The sequence below is a fragment of the Crinia signifera genome, chromosome 7 (genome assembly GCF_055691185.1).
Source record: "Crinia signifera chromosome 7, ASM5569118v1, whole genome shotgun sequence".
In the NCBI taxonomy this organism is placed as follows: domain Eukaryota; kingdom Metazoa; phylum Chordata; class Amphibia; order Anura; family Myobatrachidae; genus Crinia; species Crinia signifera.
In genome coordinates this window covers 122,430,986-122,448,066 of record NC_139223.1, presented here as the reverse complement: position 1 = coordinate 122,448,066, position 17,081 = coordinate 122,430,986, and the positions used below count along the sequence as shown (strand labels likewise).

Below are 17,081 nucleotides of genomic sequence, written 5' to 3'. Positions count from 1 at the left end.
GCCGATAGTGATGGGGTTAAACTCTGACTAAATAAACAGACTTGGTTCCAGAGTGCATGAGTCTGCTGGGCCCCTATTTCGGATGAGCCGCAACATGCATTAAACTTTTACAAGCGCAAGGCTAACAATTAACAAGGTGTTGCTGAGGAAAGCAGAGCCATGTTTTCAGCCACAGGAAAACATAAGAGTTTTATAAACCCGTTCATTCAATTCATTTGGAATGTAGCAGAGATCTCTCCACTGGATTCTGTACCAAAGTATATTCTTCAGCCCCTAATCAAGAAATCACAACAGACTCATATGATTTTTGTCCAGGTGTTTAAAAAAACCTGGAAAATTTTTAGACCCGGAGATTTGTTCTCCAAATAACCCGGCACTTCAAATACTGGGTAATTACTGTTAAATGCCGGATTATTCTGCAGCCACTGTCCAAAAGCGGTATTACATAGGTTTTTTTTTGTTTGGAGACAACCAGTCTAATTAAAGAGTTTAATCCAGCTATGTATTGTCCCTGCTCCATTGGACAGAATATAAAATTCACAATAAGAGAGAATAATACCCCTTTTCCACTTGCAGTCCCGGGTTATACCCGGGAATGTGTTCCAGGATGCTTCCCGGGACACTACCCGGGAATGTATCCTTTCACATTGCATTCAGACCCGGGATCGACCCGGGACAGCCCCATTCACACATTCCCGGGTATGACCCGGGAGTGCAAGTGGATCCAATAGACACCGGGGGGCTGCACTCTGCCTGCGCCCTGGACGCACTTCCCCTATGCTGGCCTCGTCCGAGTCGCTGTAGTGGGAGTGGGGGGAGAACTCTCCCGTCACTTCTGTGCGATCTCGGGGAAGTTTTGCTCTCGTCCCCCCCCCGGGGGAGGAAGAGGCGGAGGCCGCCTTCTGTGAGCCATCCGCCGGGTAGGGGTGGTAGGCGAGCGGCTCCAGCGAGTAGTCCCCGGGGAACCTGCTCCTGGCCGGGGTGCAGCGGGTACGCGGGGCAGGGCTGCGGGTGCTCGGGGGAGCCTGCAGCAGGTCGGCAGCTTCTTGCTGGAAGCGGCTTCCCCGATAGCGGTAGCGCAAAGTCCCGTGTAGCCGATCGGGACCATTCACACTGACGGCATCCCGTGTCGATTCCGGGTCCTACCCAGGTCAGGACCTGGGTAGAGATCCCGGAATGCTGAACACGGGAAGACCCTTTCACACTGCACTAAATCCCGGGATGATGCGCGTTCACGTGCAAAAACCCGGGATATTTTTGCAAGTGGAAAAGGGGTATAATAGAGCAGCCAATTTTAAATGCAAAATCTTTCTTAAATTCACTGCAGGTGGGGAAAATGTAATGTGTGCATAGAAATTTAGATCTTGGTTATATTGTTTCTGTGCTGGGTAAATACTGGCTGCTTTATTTTTACACCGCAATTTATTTTTGAGTTTGAACACGCCCACCAAAATTGAAATCTCTCTGCACATGTTATATCAGCCCTACCTGTAGTATACCTGGTTTTGTCCATTTGTGATGATTTTTGCAATAGATCAACTCTAAGGGTGGGATGTATTAAAATACATCGCCGCCCGCGGCGATGCCAGCACATATGTACTAACATATGTGGCTGGCATCGCGGTGCGGTGACGGAGGCCCCCTGCGATACCTGTACTGTGGTCTCCGTTATCTCCCTGCTTCTCCCCTCACGCTGGGGACAGCTAAGCAGGCTGTCCCCGGCACCTCCTTCTCCCCCCTGCAGCGGAAAGGACGTCCGGCTGCCTTGCTAGGGGGAGGAGGGGTTTACCTTCTGGGGTCCAGGAGGACCTTTTAGGAAGGTAAGCCCAAGGGAGGGGGAGAGGGGGGGCGGCAGGGTTGCGTCGGAAGGTGGCTGGTGGCGAAAAGAAGCCCATATGCTTCTATATGCTTTCGGCTGGTGGCAAAAAGAAGCCCATATGCTTCCCATATGCTTACCTTTGGGGGGCGATACCCTACAATGCGGTATCGGTGCGCCCGGGTTTTAATACATAGAAAATGCGTTAAAGCCGGGGGTTTACCGCATTTTCTGTTTAATACATCTCACCCAAAATAAGTGAAGTTGGAACTGTTCTTCCCCTTCCCCCAAGAGAACTTGGGCCTTCAAATATAGGGCCAGATGCACTAAGCTTCAAAAGTGATAAAATGGAGAGTGATAAACAGCCAGCCAATCAGCTCCTACCTGCCATGTCACAGACTGTGTTTGAAAAAATTCAGGCAGGAGCAGATTGACTGGTTGTTTAACACTCCCCATTTATAACTATTGAAGCTTAGTGCATCTTGCCCATAATCACTTTGGTGGTTACTGCCATTTAGGAGCCACTAGCAGTCACTAGCACTGATTCTGTTTTAGCACCTGCTGCTAAGTAGCAGCGCACTGCTGTCTAATGTTCCCTACAGCAGTAGAAATGAGTGATGCATTATGCAAAGTTTCACAAACAATAGGATGAAAATCTGTGGTTCACACTCTGCTTTGGTAACCTTATGAATGAGCAGTAAATTAATAGAAAATCAAATAAATAAGTAAAATATTCATTAAAATAAAGACAAAAACATTGACCTTAAAAACATGTACAGTAGTAGCACAATCAGCGAATAGACAAAGATTGTTGGCTGGTTCACTGAGTTATTTTTGTACAAGACTAAAAGGAAGTAGGGAGGGTGCTCAGGGACAAAAAAGGACTATAATTATGGCTTTGAGAATTGTATGGGTAGAAGTGTTCCGTATAGAAAATGTATTTATGTACTTGATAAACAATGGCTAAATACAGGCAGCCAGTAGACGAGGATTGCTTCTGGTGACTGTCGCAGCCCAGAATCTCAGTCCCAGTTTAATGCCATAACTGATAATAAAATGAACTGAAAGGAAATGTGACTGCCTCTGACCTTGACTGTGATAAGCATTTCACAAATGTCTTCTAGGTAATTTTGTTACAGAGTGTTGTTAAACTCTTCATTTATGTTGACTTGCTTTTGCATCAAATGCTCTGATTTCAAGTGTTTGATCCCACAACAAGGTTTATTTCTATTTTCCAATAGATTGTAAGCTTCCCACACTCTGGGGGGATGCTCTAACATCCTCGCCGGGGGGATGCTCTAACATCCTCGCCCCCTTACCGTCGCACATCGCCCCCCATCGCCTACATAATTATTGCATATGCTCTAACATATGCGATAATTATGGCAAAGGACAGCTCTTGCTTTAAGAGCTGTCCTTTGCGGTGAGAGACAGCGGATCCCATCAGGACCCGGCGGCTCCCCCCTCCCTCCCTCCCTTACCCGGCGCTGCTGCTGTGCCGGGCTCTCCTCCTCCCTGCACCCGGAAGAGGATCATAGTGCAGGGAGGAGGATGTCACAAGTCCGGGCAGCACTGTGCTGCCCGGACACAGGTGAGGGGGGGTCGATGCGGGGTGGCGGTGGGTCGTGGTAGAAGCCCATAGGCCTGTCGCGATAACCCAGCTTTGGGTCTGATTCAGCAAGGCTCGCTAAGCAGCGGTCAAACCCTGAAATGTCGCTCGGCCAATTGTCCACTCCCCCTTCCTCCCTGCTGCCTAATCTCCTTGGTAATATGTGTGGGGATGTACGAGAGCACAAATAATTTCTCTCCCCTTTGGGAATAAAAGTCGCTCTGAACTAACTTTTATTTTCGTCAGTGTCCGCCGAAGGGGGGGCGGGCACTGACTTCCCATGACGTCAGCCGCCTACCCCAGCAGGCATCGGCCCACCTGTGTTTTCATGGGGACGCCCATAAAATGGTGGGCATTCTCATAGTCCAGCCCTGTTTCCTCCCCCGTCTCTCCCTCCCCGCAATGAACGCCCAGGCAAGCGTGTAACACTCTAAGGTCATTCAGTGCCAGGGTTTGCACATGCTCAGAAACCTTCAGGACTGGGGCAGAATTTATTTTATCTATTGCCAAAGTTTGATACATCTCTCCCTCTATTAACACTCAGGGGCAGAGCCTGCTATATGCAGTCTCTAGTGACGTTCCTGCGAGTCTGGACCTATTTTAAAGTGGCAATCATTTGGCAGCAGTGCCTGATTAAAGGTTTCAGTTACCCTAATACAAAAGTGCCCCACCTCCCACCCCCCTCCACCAATTATTTTGCTCATATTCAGCTTAAACTCCATAACAGCCTCGGGCCTCAGCTCCAGTCATATGGCCATGTACCAGTGCTGGCAATGGCGACAGTGGGCATCAATCACAGTCTTGGCGGTGGAGCTCTACTCATGAGAGCTTGCTCCAGCATTAACAGGAGTCGCTCCCATCCCAGTGCAATCTATTGTTCCAGCACCATTTTAAACAAAGTTGATTAAACAAAAGGCAGAGGGGTGACCATTGAAGCTGTGGAGAGAGGAGAGCTGGGTGACACCACTGATTGGATAAGCCGGCGGCGCCGCGTATGCAGAGCCTGCTAAAATGAGAGCTATACTTGCCTTTAGAGGAAAATCTTGACTTGAGTGTACAGATGGAGGCACGCTTATCCATCCTGAAAGCATCCCATCTTGGTTCACCATTTGCGGAGGCTCACCAAGAATATGAAGGGAGTGCGTGTGAGACAGCTGACATGATTTTGCTGCCGGTGTTGTGGCCGCTGGTTGTGTTTTCATTGGCAATGCATTTCAAATGGTGCATCCCTTTCATCTCAAGATTCACTGTCTGTAGTGGCTTCACACTATGTTACTAGAGAACCACCAATCAGTAAACACCTGTGGTCTACATGAAATTTTAACTTACATTTTACATTGTTTTAACATTGTAATATTTTTACAGCTCTCCTATGATTCAGACATTTTGGCACAAGTTTCAGAAGTGTCAGAAAGCAGAGTTTTTATGGTGAGAGATAAACAAGAAGGTTGGATTAGTACTGTATGGAATTTGCAGGAGATACATATTCATACGGTCTTTTAATGCAGTATACAGATGATAACGAAGTTGCACGTGGCTCTGCTTTATGTTACTTGTCTTCTGCTCTTTGCTTTATTACTCTGTCCTCATTTTTCTTTCCTCTATCAGTTTTTCTTCTCCTCCCGACTTGCTGACTGATGCCCCAGCGCACTCCTGTAATGAAATGTAGTTGGTAATTAATGCGCTGCAGCAGATTGCTTATCACTTAATCATACCTGACTCTACCGAGAGTGTTTCTCCTTCATGAATATCCTTGTGATTGGGCGCAGGCTGGCTCCCTTTGCCCATGTACTCTGTAGACAGTATACATGAATCCTTCCTGTTAACGTCTTATTAAAATGAAACAGCGCAGCTTGAGACGGATGACTCGTCTTTTCTTAATAACTGTAGATGGAAATCATTTAACTCCTTGGCAATCACTAGGTCCAAGCCATTAGGAAAATTGTTGATTGTTAAAATGCTCGGTAAAATATGTGATCAGAATAATTATTAAAATAGTATGACTATATGTTGCAGCCACAAAATAGTTAGGGGGGAATTTAATAGGATGAGAGATTCAGAAAGTGAGAGATTTGGTAAGAAAAAACGGCAATCATCTACATTGGAAAACCAGTTTGATTCTGCAGTGTAAATGATTGCCACTTTAAAAAAAACTTGGAGATTTCTCACCAAATCTCTCACTTTCTAATTCTCTCTCCCTATTACATTTCACCCTTACTATTTAGTTGGATGGAAGGAATGATATGCAACTAAATGTTAATTATGTGATATCTTCTTTTATTGGGGTGATGCTATTTTATCAAAGACCCTACAGGATTTATTTACTAAGATGGGAGTTATATTTCAAATGGGATGTTGCTATGGGCAACTAATCAGATCCGATCTATTATCTTCTAGAAGATAATAAATAAAGAAGTAGATTCTGATTGGTTGCCCATAGCAACATCCCATATAATATAAAACTTCCATCTTAGTATATAAACCCCTAACTGTCTGCACTAGTATATTCTCCACATTTGCTTATATTCCTCTGGTTGCTTTAGTTTACTCCCAGGACCTAAATTTGGCCATACATCAGGAAGACCAGCATCTGATCCAGATCGTGTCACAATATCCCTTGGACTCCCCGGCAGGTTCCCAGACTCACAATAGATCTTGTGTGTAATTTCACATAAGATCTATCATCTGCAACTCCCAGCATACTAATTTTTAGCAGCAACTTCAGATCTTGTGTGCATTGCACATAAGGTCATACGATCCACCTCATGACCCGCGTGCCCACGTGGTAATCATACCAAATCACCTCAAGATGTGCAGAAAAACACACACAATGCATCGTACGAGCATAGAAATCGTGAAGTAGTGAATGTGGGGATGGGTTGTCTGGGTGCCGCTGGGATGTCAGTAGTGAATGTGGGGGTGACTGGGTGCTGCTGAGATGTTAATAGTGAATTTGGGGGTGCCTGGGTGCCGCTGGGATGTTAGTAGTGAATGTGGGGGTGGGGTGACTGGTTGCCGCTGGGATGTTAACAATGAATGTGGGCCATTTCCATGGGTATGTGGGCGGGCCGATGCCTGCTCCCCCATCTCCTCTACCGCTGAGTGCAGGCTTCTTCAACTCAGGATGACGGCGGCCAATTAAAATGCAACACTGGCTGGTGAGCCAATCAGAGCTTGCGTACCGTAACTCTGATTGGCTGCCAGTACGTGAGCTCTGATTGGCTGAAAAAGCCGGTGCAGCATTTTAATTGGCAGCCGTCATCCTGGGTGGAATAAGCCTGCGCTCCGGAACCTGCTTTGTCTGGTGCACTAAGTGCAGCGGAGGAAGTTGGGGGGGGGGGGTGTGGTGGGCAAAATTAGCTGCCCGGCCCTTCCAGAGGCCGGGGGCCTGGCACAGCTGTACCCACAGCACCCCCCTATTGTTGTTACACATCCCTTTGCATGTTTGCGAGGGGAACGGCGGTGAGGGGGCAGGTATTGTAAGGGACGGCCTCTCTAGCGCTCGGTAAACTGCGTTCTTCGCAGCTTACCAAGCCAACCAGAATCAGGTCCTAAGTGCCGCTGGGTTGTTAGTAATGAATGTGGGGTTGGGGTGACTGGGTGCCGCTAGTATGTTAGTAGTAATTGTAGGAGTGGCTAGGTGCCGCTGGGATGTTAGTAGTGAGTGTGGGGATGAGTTGACTGGGTGCCACTGGGATGTTAGTAGTGAATGTGGGGTTGGGGTGACTGGAGTATGGAACTTTGAAATTCGGTAAACTGATCTTAAAATAAATTTACTATTTTACAGTGATTTCCATCTTCAAATAACATTTATGTAATATGCATTCTACATATCCAAAACATTGTAAATCTGTTTAATTTGCACGTTGATCACCACTTTATAGGGCTATTTCACACACTCTGGCTGACACCGGGTGGCAAAACTCCACATGGCCAAATGCCGTGCCATACACATAAATCACAGAGGACAACTCATGTGTCCTTTCACACAGGACGGTCATGGCCCGGCCGCCGGGTTGCAGCTGGATCTAACTACTAGAAAGGACGACTGCCATCCGTCCCGTCCTAAGAGGGATTTCACATGCTCCGGCTCCTGCCGGGCGGTGAAATCCCGCGCGGCCAGGAAGCCGTGCCACACACAGTAGTTTACAATGAAGGGACGGCAGCCGTCCCTTCCAGTGGTGGGATCCGTGGCTGTTCCATGTGTGTCCATTATTAACTGCTGTGTGCGGCACGGCTTCCTGGCAGTCCGGGGTTTCGCTGCCCAGCAGGAGCCGGAGCATGTAAAATAGCCCTAACAGGTCAGTGTGTGCAGAGGGAGATGGGAACCTTTCACACACACACACCGGTTGTTTTGGTGTGCTGTTTTAGCTCTCCCCGCCCCCAACCTGACGTTACTGTAAATAAATTCCCGGTACATGTGAAAGGAAAGTTTGTCCGGCATGAAATAGCCCTTACTGTGGTATCTCTTGGGGTAGAGTAGGTAGAGCACCTGTGAGCAGGTATAAGCAAAACTCAACTTTTAACTCAACTTGTTCTAAATTTAGACACATTGGAGGTCTTATTTTTTTTATGAGGTACTCTTTACCTAGAAGGGCGCCCATCGCGACCATCGAATGCACTAAAAATCGGGTGCGACGCGATGCCCGCGATGGCCGCGATTTCCCATAGGGACCAATGTTAAAAATGAGATTGGACCCGATTTTAGTGTTCAATGCCTCAATGCCCGCGATTTTTACATAGGAAACAATGTTAAATGGGCCACAGAGCCCTAATAGTCACCGTGAACTCTGAAATGGCCCCCACAATTGTTAACGCCACCCCACGATCAACGTGAACCCGAAGCGTGGCGTGCGCAGCGAGCCCGCGAGGGGCGGCGGTACGCGTCCTCCGACCTTTTCATGCCCTACTATCCACGTCGGCGTGGAGTTGAGAATACCGAGGCCAGAAGCGTGGCGAGCGGACGAGGATACCTTCACAGTTATACGCGTCCCCTCGCGGGCTTCACAGGTGTCCGTGGCGAAAAGCGGACACCTGTGAAGCCCGCGAGGGGACACGTTTACCTGTGAAGGTATCCGCGTCCCCTCGCGGGGCTCGCTGCGCTCGCCACGCTTCGGGCTCGGTGGCTCGCTGCGCTCGCCACACTATTCTATTCTCAACTCCACGCCGACGTGGATAGTAGGGCATGAAAAGGTCGGAGGACGCGTACCGCCGTTGACGTTGATCGTGGGGTGGCGTTAACAATTGTGGGGGCCATTTCAGAGTTCACGGTGACTATTAGGGCTCTGTGGCCCATTTAACATTGATTCCTATGGCCAAATCGCGGGCATTGAGGCATTTAACATTAAAATCGCGGTCAATCACCGTTTTTAACATTGATCCCTATGGGAAAATCGCGGTCATCGCGGGCACCCATTTTTAATGTACCCGCGATTTACCCGCGATGCCCGCGATGGCCGCGATTTTTTACCCGCGATTCCAATCGCGGGCGCCCTTCTAGGTAAAGAGTACCTTTTATGACAACCACTATTCTGCTAGCTTTGGGTGAGACAGATGAGTTAGGCATACTTGCCTACTTTTGAAAACTAGTTTCAGGGAGATTATGGTTGGTAGTATAATTTTGGACATTGAGGGGGCGTGTCATGCTCCACCCAAAGGGTGTGTCTAGTTCCATATATGGAGAGATTGTGAAAAGATACTGTGAATGTGGCACCTAGAAGCGTGGGTGTGTACTGCTACATCTAAGAGGAATCTTGTAAAATGATTTGTATCCAAATGTAGATCAGCAACAAAGCAGTTAGTAAGAGCTACTATACTTGGTAAAGTGCTGGGAAATGGTGCTAATGATTTAAATGTATCTATCTCTCATTCCCTTTTTCCCAAAAAATTTAAGTGTAATGTGGGCTAGGTGAAATGAGGGAGATTTCTAGACTAATGAGGGAGAGAGGGAGATTGCTGCTATTTCAGGGAGTCTCCTGCAGAATGCAGGAGGGTAGGCAGCTATGGAGTTAGGACAATACTGAAAACTTGTAATACTACGTTATTGAATTTGTAGTGGGTTTAGTCTTTATTTATAATATGAAGCACATGCAACAAGGAACAGGAGGATGTGTCCTTTGCCAGCAGTTCTATTTGTATGGGCAGTTAGTTTTCCTATCGTGGTTGGATGCATTCACTCTCCATGGAATATTATTAGCCCTACCTATGCGATGCAACAGTGAGGTTTGGTTTAATTAAAATATTTATATTGTCATTCCCCTTTATTTGTAAAGTCCTGCAGCAGCCGGCGATAACATGGACATTAGGAAGATATTAGATCTTGCATCTTGTTTTTATTCTCTGTATATGTATTATAAATCCTGGGGACAAAGTCGAATGTTACCATGCTAGATCATGTAGGCTCTGTGGAGGTAATATGAAAACCTGGCCCCCATATTCACAGTCTAATTCCTCTTAGTGCTGTACCATAGAGCAGTCACACAGTGCCCCTCCCTGCAGATAATATCAGAGAGTGCTTATAAAAATTCATAGCACACTTAGGAGTTGTGCATGATGCTTAGGGGGAAGCAAGGGACATCACATCATACACACATGCACATGCTGCAGAGTTACTATGGAGCCTTCACCCAGGTCGTCATTGAGGTGTCTTTACTTTCCATCTGTGCTCCCCTGGATGCGGAGCTGGCAGTGAGTTGGCATGGCTGAGCATCCTATCTTTGTCAGCGCGTGGGGAGAGGGCAACACTGCAGGTTTTCATGCAGAGGGATGCTCCACATCGGATGTGGAATTCAGTGATGAGCTCAGGATAACTGGATCTACAGATTTGACAGCTCCGTTAAGAGGATGAGAACAGAGCTGGGGTCAGTAGGTTGTGGTGGTCTTGGCAAGCAGGAGCAGATTTGTAACAAGTGAAAAAGGTGATTGGAACGTGGATGCCAGGGCAAAGTGGCACTGACCTGCTGTTCCTGAGAAGAGTAGTGTTTGTGTTGGGGTGAATAAGGGAATAATGCCACTTCTGACACGATGCTTCGCTTGGTTCCTGCAATGGGGGAAGTACTTTATCACTTGTCTTGTTCCTGTGCGTCTGTGTCGGAGTGACAAAGTAAGTGGCAGCTGACATCATATTCTCTTTCTTATGTGTCTGTAAATTGTGCAGTGATTGCTCTGCAGGATTAGGTGTTTCTCGCCACATATAGACTTGGAAAAAGTGCTTAATCATCAGGTTTAGGAGTCGAGTAACTACCCCTCCAGTTTGGAGGGCGAACATTTTTCCTTTGTACAATTTTATCAATTTAATTATTCCCTATGTAGTGATGTTAAAAAAATATATATATCAACTACTTCATTATTATTATTATGAGTAAGACTAGTGACTTTATTTCATACTAAAATGCAAATGTAAAAAATGGCAATTACCTGTATTGAAAGAAAAAAAGGGCCCGATTCAGACCCATTCGCTGTGAATTGGCACAACTGGGTATCCGCACAATATGCTATGCGCATGTGCGAGCCGTCTGTGCGAAGGCAGTCAGCGAAGGCTAGCCTTTACTGGCTGCTCGTAGGGTGAATGACACCCTGCGGTCCTTTGGGGGCGGCAGCCCTGCGTTTTCTGGGAGTGCCACGGAAAATGCTGGTGTGCTCCGGTCATTGGGAGGGTAGGGCCACTGATGACCTCCTTCTCCCCAGGGCATTTACAGTGCCAAATTAGTCTAGACTTACTCTGCGCTTGCGAGCAGGTTGAAAATCATTCGATGGTGAGTAATGCGTTCGCAGCTGTGCACAGAGGTGAAGGAGAGCTCGGCGAGGCCCCTTGTGGCATTTACCTGTTCTCTTGGCTCTGAACACTCGCAGTCAAGCGAGCAGGTCTGAATCAGGCATGTATGTATTATCTGGATGTGTCCTCAGAGAGGAGCGTGATAATTCCACTAAGCAATAACAGACATCCACGTGACCATGGGTACTGTAAATGCTAGTAACAAATAATGTCAAAACCTGCTTATTCATTGGACATTAGTCACACTTAGAATACTCACTTTACATATACTGTATGTGCTTTTTTTTTACCCGTTGAGCTTTGTACTCTGATAGCCTACAAGTTCCAGAACTTATGTGACCATTCCGTTTCCTATTGCAGTATCAGGCGGAAGCTCACTTGTGGGTCTGTGAATTCAGGAGGAATTTGGGATATCCCTGAGGTATGAGGAAGCGCCTCAGTGCTGTCTTCTGAATCGATATGCTGAATATTAGTCACGCCCACAAAATGGCTGCCTGCATGGTGTGTAGGTGATGGCTCTGTTTTACCATTAGGGGTATTAAAGAGGGGAACAAAAGACACAATCTGTGTGATTCATGCTACAGGATGGAGATACTGATTGATATTATTAAAAAAATACAAAAACAAATCTGCAGTACGATATGTGTCTTATTAAGTACAGAAATGTTGAATCTTTGAAGAAGCCATATTAGTCCATTGTTTTCTTTAGAAATTAAATAACAGCATTAGAAAGCCTGAGGTAATTTGCAAATGACTTGAGGTTCCGGTAAGAATCATAGACCTCTGTATGGTGTTTGCAGTGTCAGTGAGACATTTACTGTAATTACTTATTCTTAATGGAGTAAGCAGCACTTGATATTAATCTGTCCTTCCTCAGAAGATATCTGTGATGTGAGTAGTTTTGAAAAACAGATGTAGTTTGTGGCGAGGCGGTAGTCCAGGCCTGGAGGGGGCTGTAGTGTCTCACTTGAGCTTTTGACTTTACCACTTGGCATAGCAAAGCTCCTGACCTCACTTAATTATAGATCAATATATCACAAAGAATTAGTGTAAGTGATACCATGGGATTTGGCTTTGCCTATATTCTCCTAGTGTGTGCATATATATTTAGAAATAATGTTGTATGTAGATTCCTTTTTCCATCCTTTCAGTGTATAATTTAAAAATATCAATATTAAAATAACCAGTCATTAAAGTATATTAATTATAGCAGTACTTAGCATAAGCTGGTAAATGCACAACTTCTTATACAGGCAATGGACTGAAGAATTTTGTAGCCACTTCTAAGACCATTTAGGTCTATTATGCCCTCTTTGTTTGCAGATAGTTTAGCTGTGCTGGCCTAATTTTAGTAGCTATCAACATTAGCTATCATTTTTTTGCTAAGATATTGTCAAAAAGGGGTGTTTACACCTGGATGTAGAGAATGTACTCATAGGCAAAATTCTCTTCCAAGCCCACAAATTGGCACTTTTGTAGTAAGCAGATCGTGTTTCCATTCTTGCAATGAGAAATGTGATCCTCCCGAAATCTACTAAAAAAAAGCAAAGAGTGAGCCCTGTGATAGCAATGCTACCCTGAGATAGTGTTATCTGGGCTTCCCACTCAGTTCTGCTACCCCTGCACAGCCTTCGTTGTCTGCTGACAGTAAAGGTTGAGCTTGGATCCTGACCCAGGGATCAGCAGTGTGTGTCTCATGGACATAGAAGCTAATCAAGTAATACTTTTTTTTAATTAAGTGTTTTTTTGTGATCTTGCTGCTCATTCTACTTGCTGTGTTTGTCTTCTTTCATCCTAGATTAGTTACACCTGGTAACAACAACCCTAATAGTTACACCATCTGGGTGATCCAAATCAGCACCCTCTTCATGTCACAAGGTCTGGATTTTATGGCTTCTAAGTTTGGTGCATAAAAGTTGGACCATTGTCAAGTTATTGCAGTGTGTTAGAGTCTGGTTCCGAATAGCCAAACGTGAGGGGATTCAGGCGGCGGGAGGGGCAGTGCTTACCTGTTCACTAGGCTATGAGTATACATAACCTAGTGGACTGTTCTGAATCAGGCCCATAATCTAATCAAAATCAGTTGGATTACTATTGGATTGAAGGAAACCGAGATGCAGTGCCACCATTACATAATAAAGAGTTCATATTAGGCCTTCTACTTTGGGTGGGCGTTGCACCACTGGTAAATGATACTCTGTATTTTGCCTTAGCATCCTGAACTCAACTCAAACAAAGCAAGATTTTACATTGTGGGCAGAGTTCTCCTCTGTTTAATTGGTGTACATTTACAATGCAGACAGATTAATTATATCCTTGTTTAATAATGTGAAATGACAGGAAATACTACGTGCACCTCAAAAGAAGGTCATTTTCAATGTGTGGTGCTCTCCATAATGTGGAGTGTCAGATTAATACCTCTTCAACACTGCCATCAATATCCCAGGTTATTGCACATCAACAGGAATCAACCAGGGATTTTGTGGAGTGTGAAAGCACCCAGTTGAAATAAGCCAGGGTGAGAGACCTGATATTTCAGCAGGGTTGAACTTGAGTTCAACTTGGCTCGCAGTACACTGTGAATGTGTAAACTGGGACCCCTTTGCCGCATAAAAAGAGCTGTGGTTATGTCACCAACAAGGTTGGGTCACAAGTCTGAAAGGGGCTTTCAGCCAGGTCACATCGGGAATATACCTGTGTACAAACTACCAGGTGCGACCCAGCAGAGCGATTTGCCCGCATCATCGCCGGCCACCGACGCTCATCTGCTGGTATTACCAACAGAGGAGCGGCGGGATGGACAGCTTTCAATAGCATCCTGCTATGGAAAGCGATCCACTCCCAAAAAAATCCGCTTGGATGGGCAAAAATTGCTCAGTGTGTATGCACTGAGCGATTTTCAGCCCAGCAATTTTCAGCATCACCGCTGTGTTTGCACCTTAACTGTGTCCTCAGTTCTTAGTTTTTCAACTGAAAATCCTTCTTTCATTAGGAAGAGAAGCACAACCCAGCAGTCATAGGTAACCATTTGGCCAATTCAGGATTGCTCATAGCGATCCAAATTTGTCCCCAGCCCTGATGGCTGGGGTTTGCGCATTTCTGCGCATGTGCAAACCCAGACTGGGCTGTTCACTGCGGAGAGGGAGGGTTCGGGGCAGATGCAGGGCCAGACCAGGGGAACGCTCAGCGTTTTCATCGGGCGGGTCGATGCCTGCCGGGGGCGGACGGCTGACATCGCAGGACATCAGCCGACCGCCCTGTCTTCGTCCTAGCGCTCATATATAAAAGTCAGTTCACAATTACTTTTATTTGCGAAGGCAGAAGAAATTATTCGATGGTCGGCGACCATCAAATGATTTCTCCTGTTAACGGCTGAAAGCAAGGGGGGTGTGTTCTCGTACACATCCCCTCGCATGTTACCAAGGAGATTTGGCGATGGGGTAGTTTGTAGTTGTATTTTAGAAATATATTTTTTCTACCAATACTTTTATTCATACAAAAAATTATATCACTTGTACGTTAAAGAACTTTTAATTCACACCAAATAGAGGTGTGATTTAAAATATTGCTAGGACCAAATAGATGTTCTTGATCTTATTGTCATGATACGGAGTGTAAGAAACACTTTCTTACCATTAAAGTCACTCTCTAGGCTCGCTCTGAAATACACTTCTAAGAGACTCCTATGCAGTGTGCACTCAGCAGGCAATCCGGCGTATGCCCGGCGCGGCCCGCAGTCATCCAGTGGCACTCATCCGGTCACTCTCGCGGAAGATGCAGGAGTGGCCTGAAAGAGTGGGACGCTTTCTGCATCCCACCGGCTTCCTAATAAAATGGTCAGAATGAGGAGATTAACAGGGGAAGCCTTGTGCCATATGGGGTAGGCAAAGCTAAATTATGTAATTAAAATCATGCAGGTTGAGTATCCCTTATCCGAAATGCTCGGGTCCACGAGCATTTTGGATAAGGGATTTTTCCGGTTTTTGGAATATTTTTTTTTTAAACATACTTTCCTTTCCCCTGGTGGTGCCCCGATGGTCCCTCTGTGTCCATGGTGTCCCCCGGTGTCTACGGCAGGCCTTCAGCATAATCTCCGGCATCTCCAGTGGTCCCAGGAGCGCATTGCACAAGTTCCCAGGCGCGTCGGTAACGTCACTGGCGCAATGTACTCCTGGGACCACTGGAGACGCCGGAGAGGATGCTGAAGGCCTGCCGTGGAGGATAATTATAAAAAAGAAGGGTCTTGGGGGACAAAAAAATATATATTTTTAATTATTCAAAAAAAACACGGTTTTTGGAATAAGTTGGATAATAGATATACGGATACGGGATACTCAACCTGTATTAGTATCCCCAACATCCATCCCCAAGGACTGCTGAAGCATCACCTCTCCAGGTTTCTCCTGGAGAGGAGTCATTTAAATTGTGCACAATTCAGAGCCCTAATTGGGCTGATCACTGCAATTATTCCTAAGCAAGACATGGGGGCTGATTTACTAATATTTTTACTAAAATAATGTGAAAAAGGGGTTTTCACACCCATTTTGCATTATGCTAGTATCATCTAAATACTTTAAATGGCTTTTGTAACAGTTCCATGAAAAAAGGCTCCAAACCCTTACTTTGCATTTTATTTTAGTAACCAGATCTTTTTTTATGAAATTCAGCAAAATAACTTTTTCCAGTATGGGAAATGCATTCTAGCAGTGTTTGCTAAAAAAGGAAACCATGAAAAGAATTGCAGTGAGCCCTGCGATAATAATGCCAGCTTCAGCAAGGCTCACTGCAAATTCCTGCAAATTCCCTAGTCTGTCCCTAGTCATAGAAAGCAGTGCGGAGACTGGGCAGGGAGATAAGCTATGTGTGTCTGATGGACACACAAGCTGATCACGCTTTAAAAAAAAAATGGGAAAAAAAAGATTATACCTACCCAGGGTCTACTGATTGGTGCTTCGGTGAGGGCAGCCGTTCATTGGAGCTCCCTCCTGCTCCTGTGAGTGCCAGTGCAGTCAAATGATGCTGCAAAGACCTGTAAGAATCTCGATCCATGATCTCCAGGTAGGTGAGTATGAGGAGCGGTGGTGGGGTTAAGGTGCAGGGCTTGTCGTGATGACGAGATGGTACCGGTGGCAGTGGTAGCAGTTATGTCAGCGGTGCATGCTCAGCTCAGCAATAATGCTGCATATTGCTCTGCCCCTGCATGCAATAATCTATACATCATTGCGATGTAGTCACTTATCGCATTGCAAATTGGGCCAAAATGATAACATCCGCATCTGAGGATGCAAAGGGTGACAACTCAATCCCATGAGCCATTCATTTTCCCATAGGGAATGTGTCTATAATGCATGTATGGAAATACCCACCCACCAATGTAAAGAAAAATGAAATCCCTACATTTTATTATTATTCTTTATATGGTGCCACAAGGGATCCACAGTGCTCAATTACAGAGTACATAAACGAACAAGCAAAACAGTTAATTACAGTTGAATACAATAAAGGACAAGTACAGGGTACATAACCATAGCTACATCAGCAGATAACACTGGAATAAGTATCACCGTGGCAGAAAACCGCAGGATTTGGTTGTAAGTAAAAGAAGGAAAAGCACATGAGGGAAGAGGGTCCTGCTCGTGAGAGCTTACATTCTAAATACACGCACTGTTATTCAACTTGTGCAGTGTATGAAGTTTATCTCTTTGTCTGCTTGCATTTCCTATAACACAAACTGTGTAACCCAGTCCGGCTCTCCCACCACCAGGTAACTCAAAGGGCCGGGGAGCAGTGAAACTGATCACTATTCTTCTCTAGCTTTAAACAGAAACATATGTTTTCTTTTCTGTGAGTCATTCTTCATTTGGTGCTGTGTCTGCCTGAGG

General features: G+C 45.8%; 1 protein-coding gene across 5 annotated transcripts in view; it reads left to right on the top strand.

Moving 5' to 3' along the window:
- The window catches only part of TNS1 (tensin 1), a 564,007-nt gene that overhangs the window by 79,749 nt on the left and 467,177 nt on the right, over positions 1-17,081 (top strand). Inside the window, exon 1 of one of the 5 annotated variants that reach the window (XM_083153687.1) lies at positions 10,093-10,527. The exons of the other annotated variants lie outside the window; for them this stretch is intronic. Within the exon in view, the coding sequence (XP_083009813.1) occupies positions 10,432-10,527 (96 nt within the window). The 5' untranslated portion in view covers positions 10,093-10,431. Of the gene's footprint in view, positions 1-10,092; positions 10,528-17,081 lie in introns of those variants that run through there. 5 annotated transcript variants of the gene reach the window in all.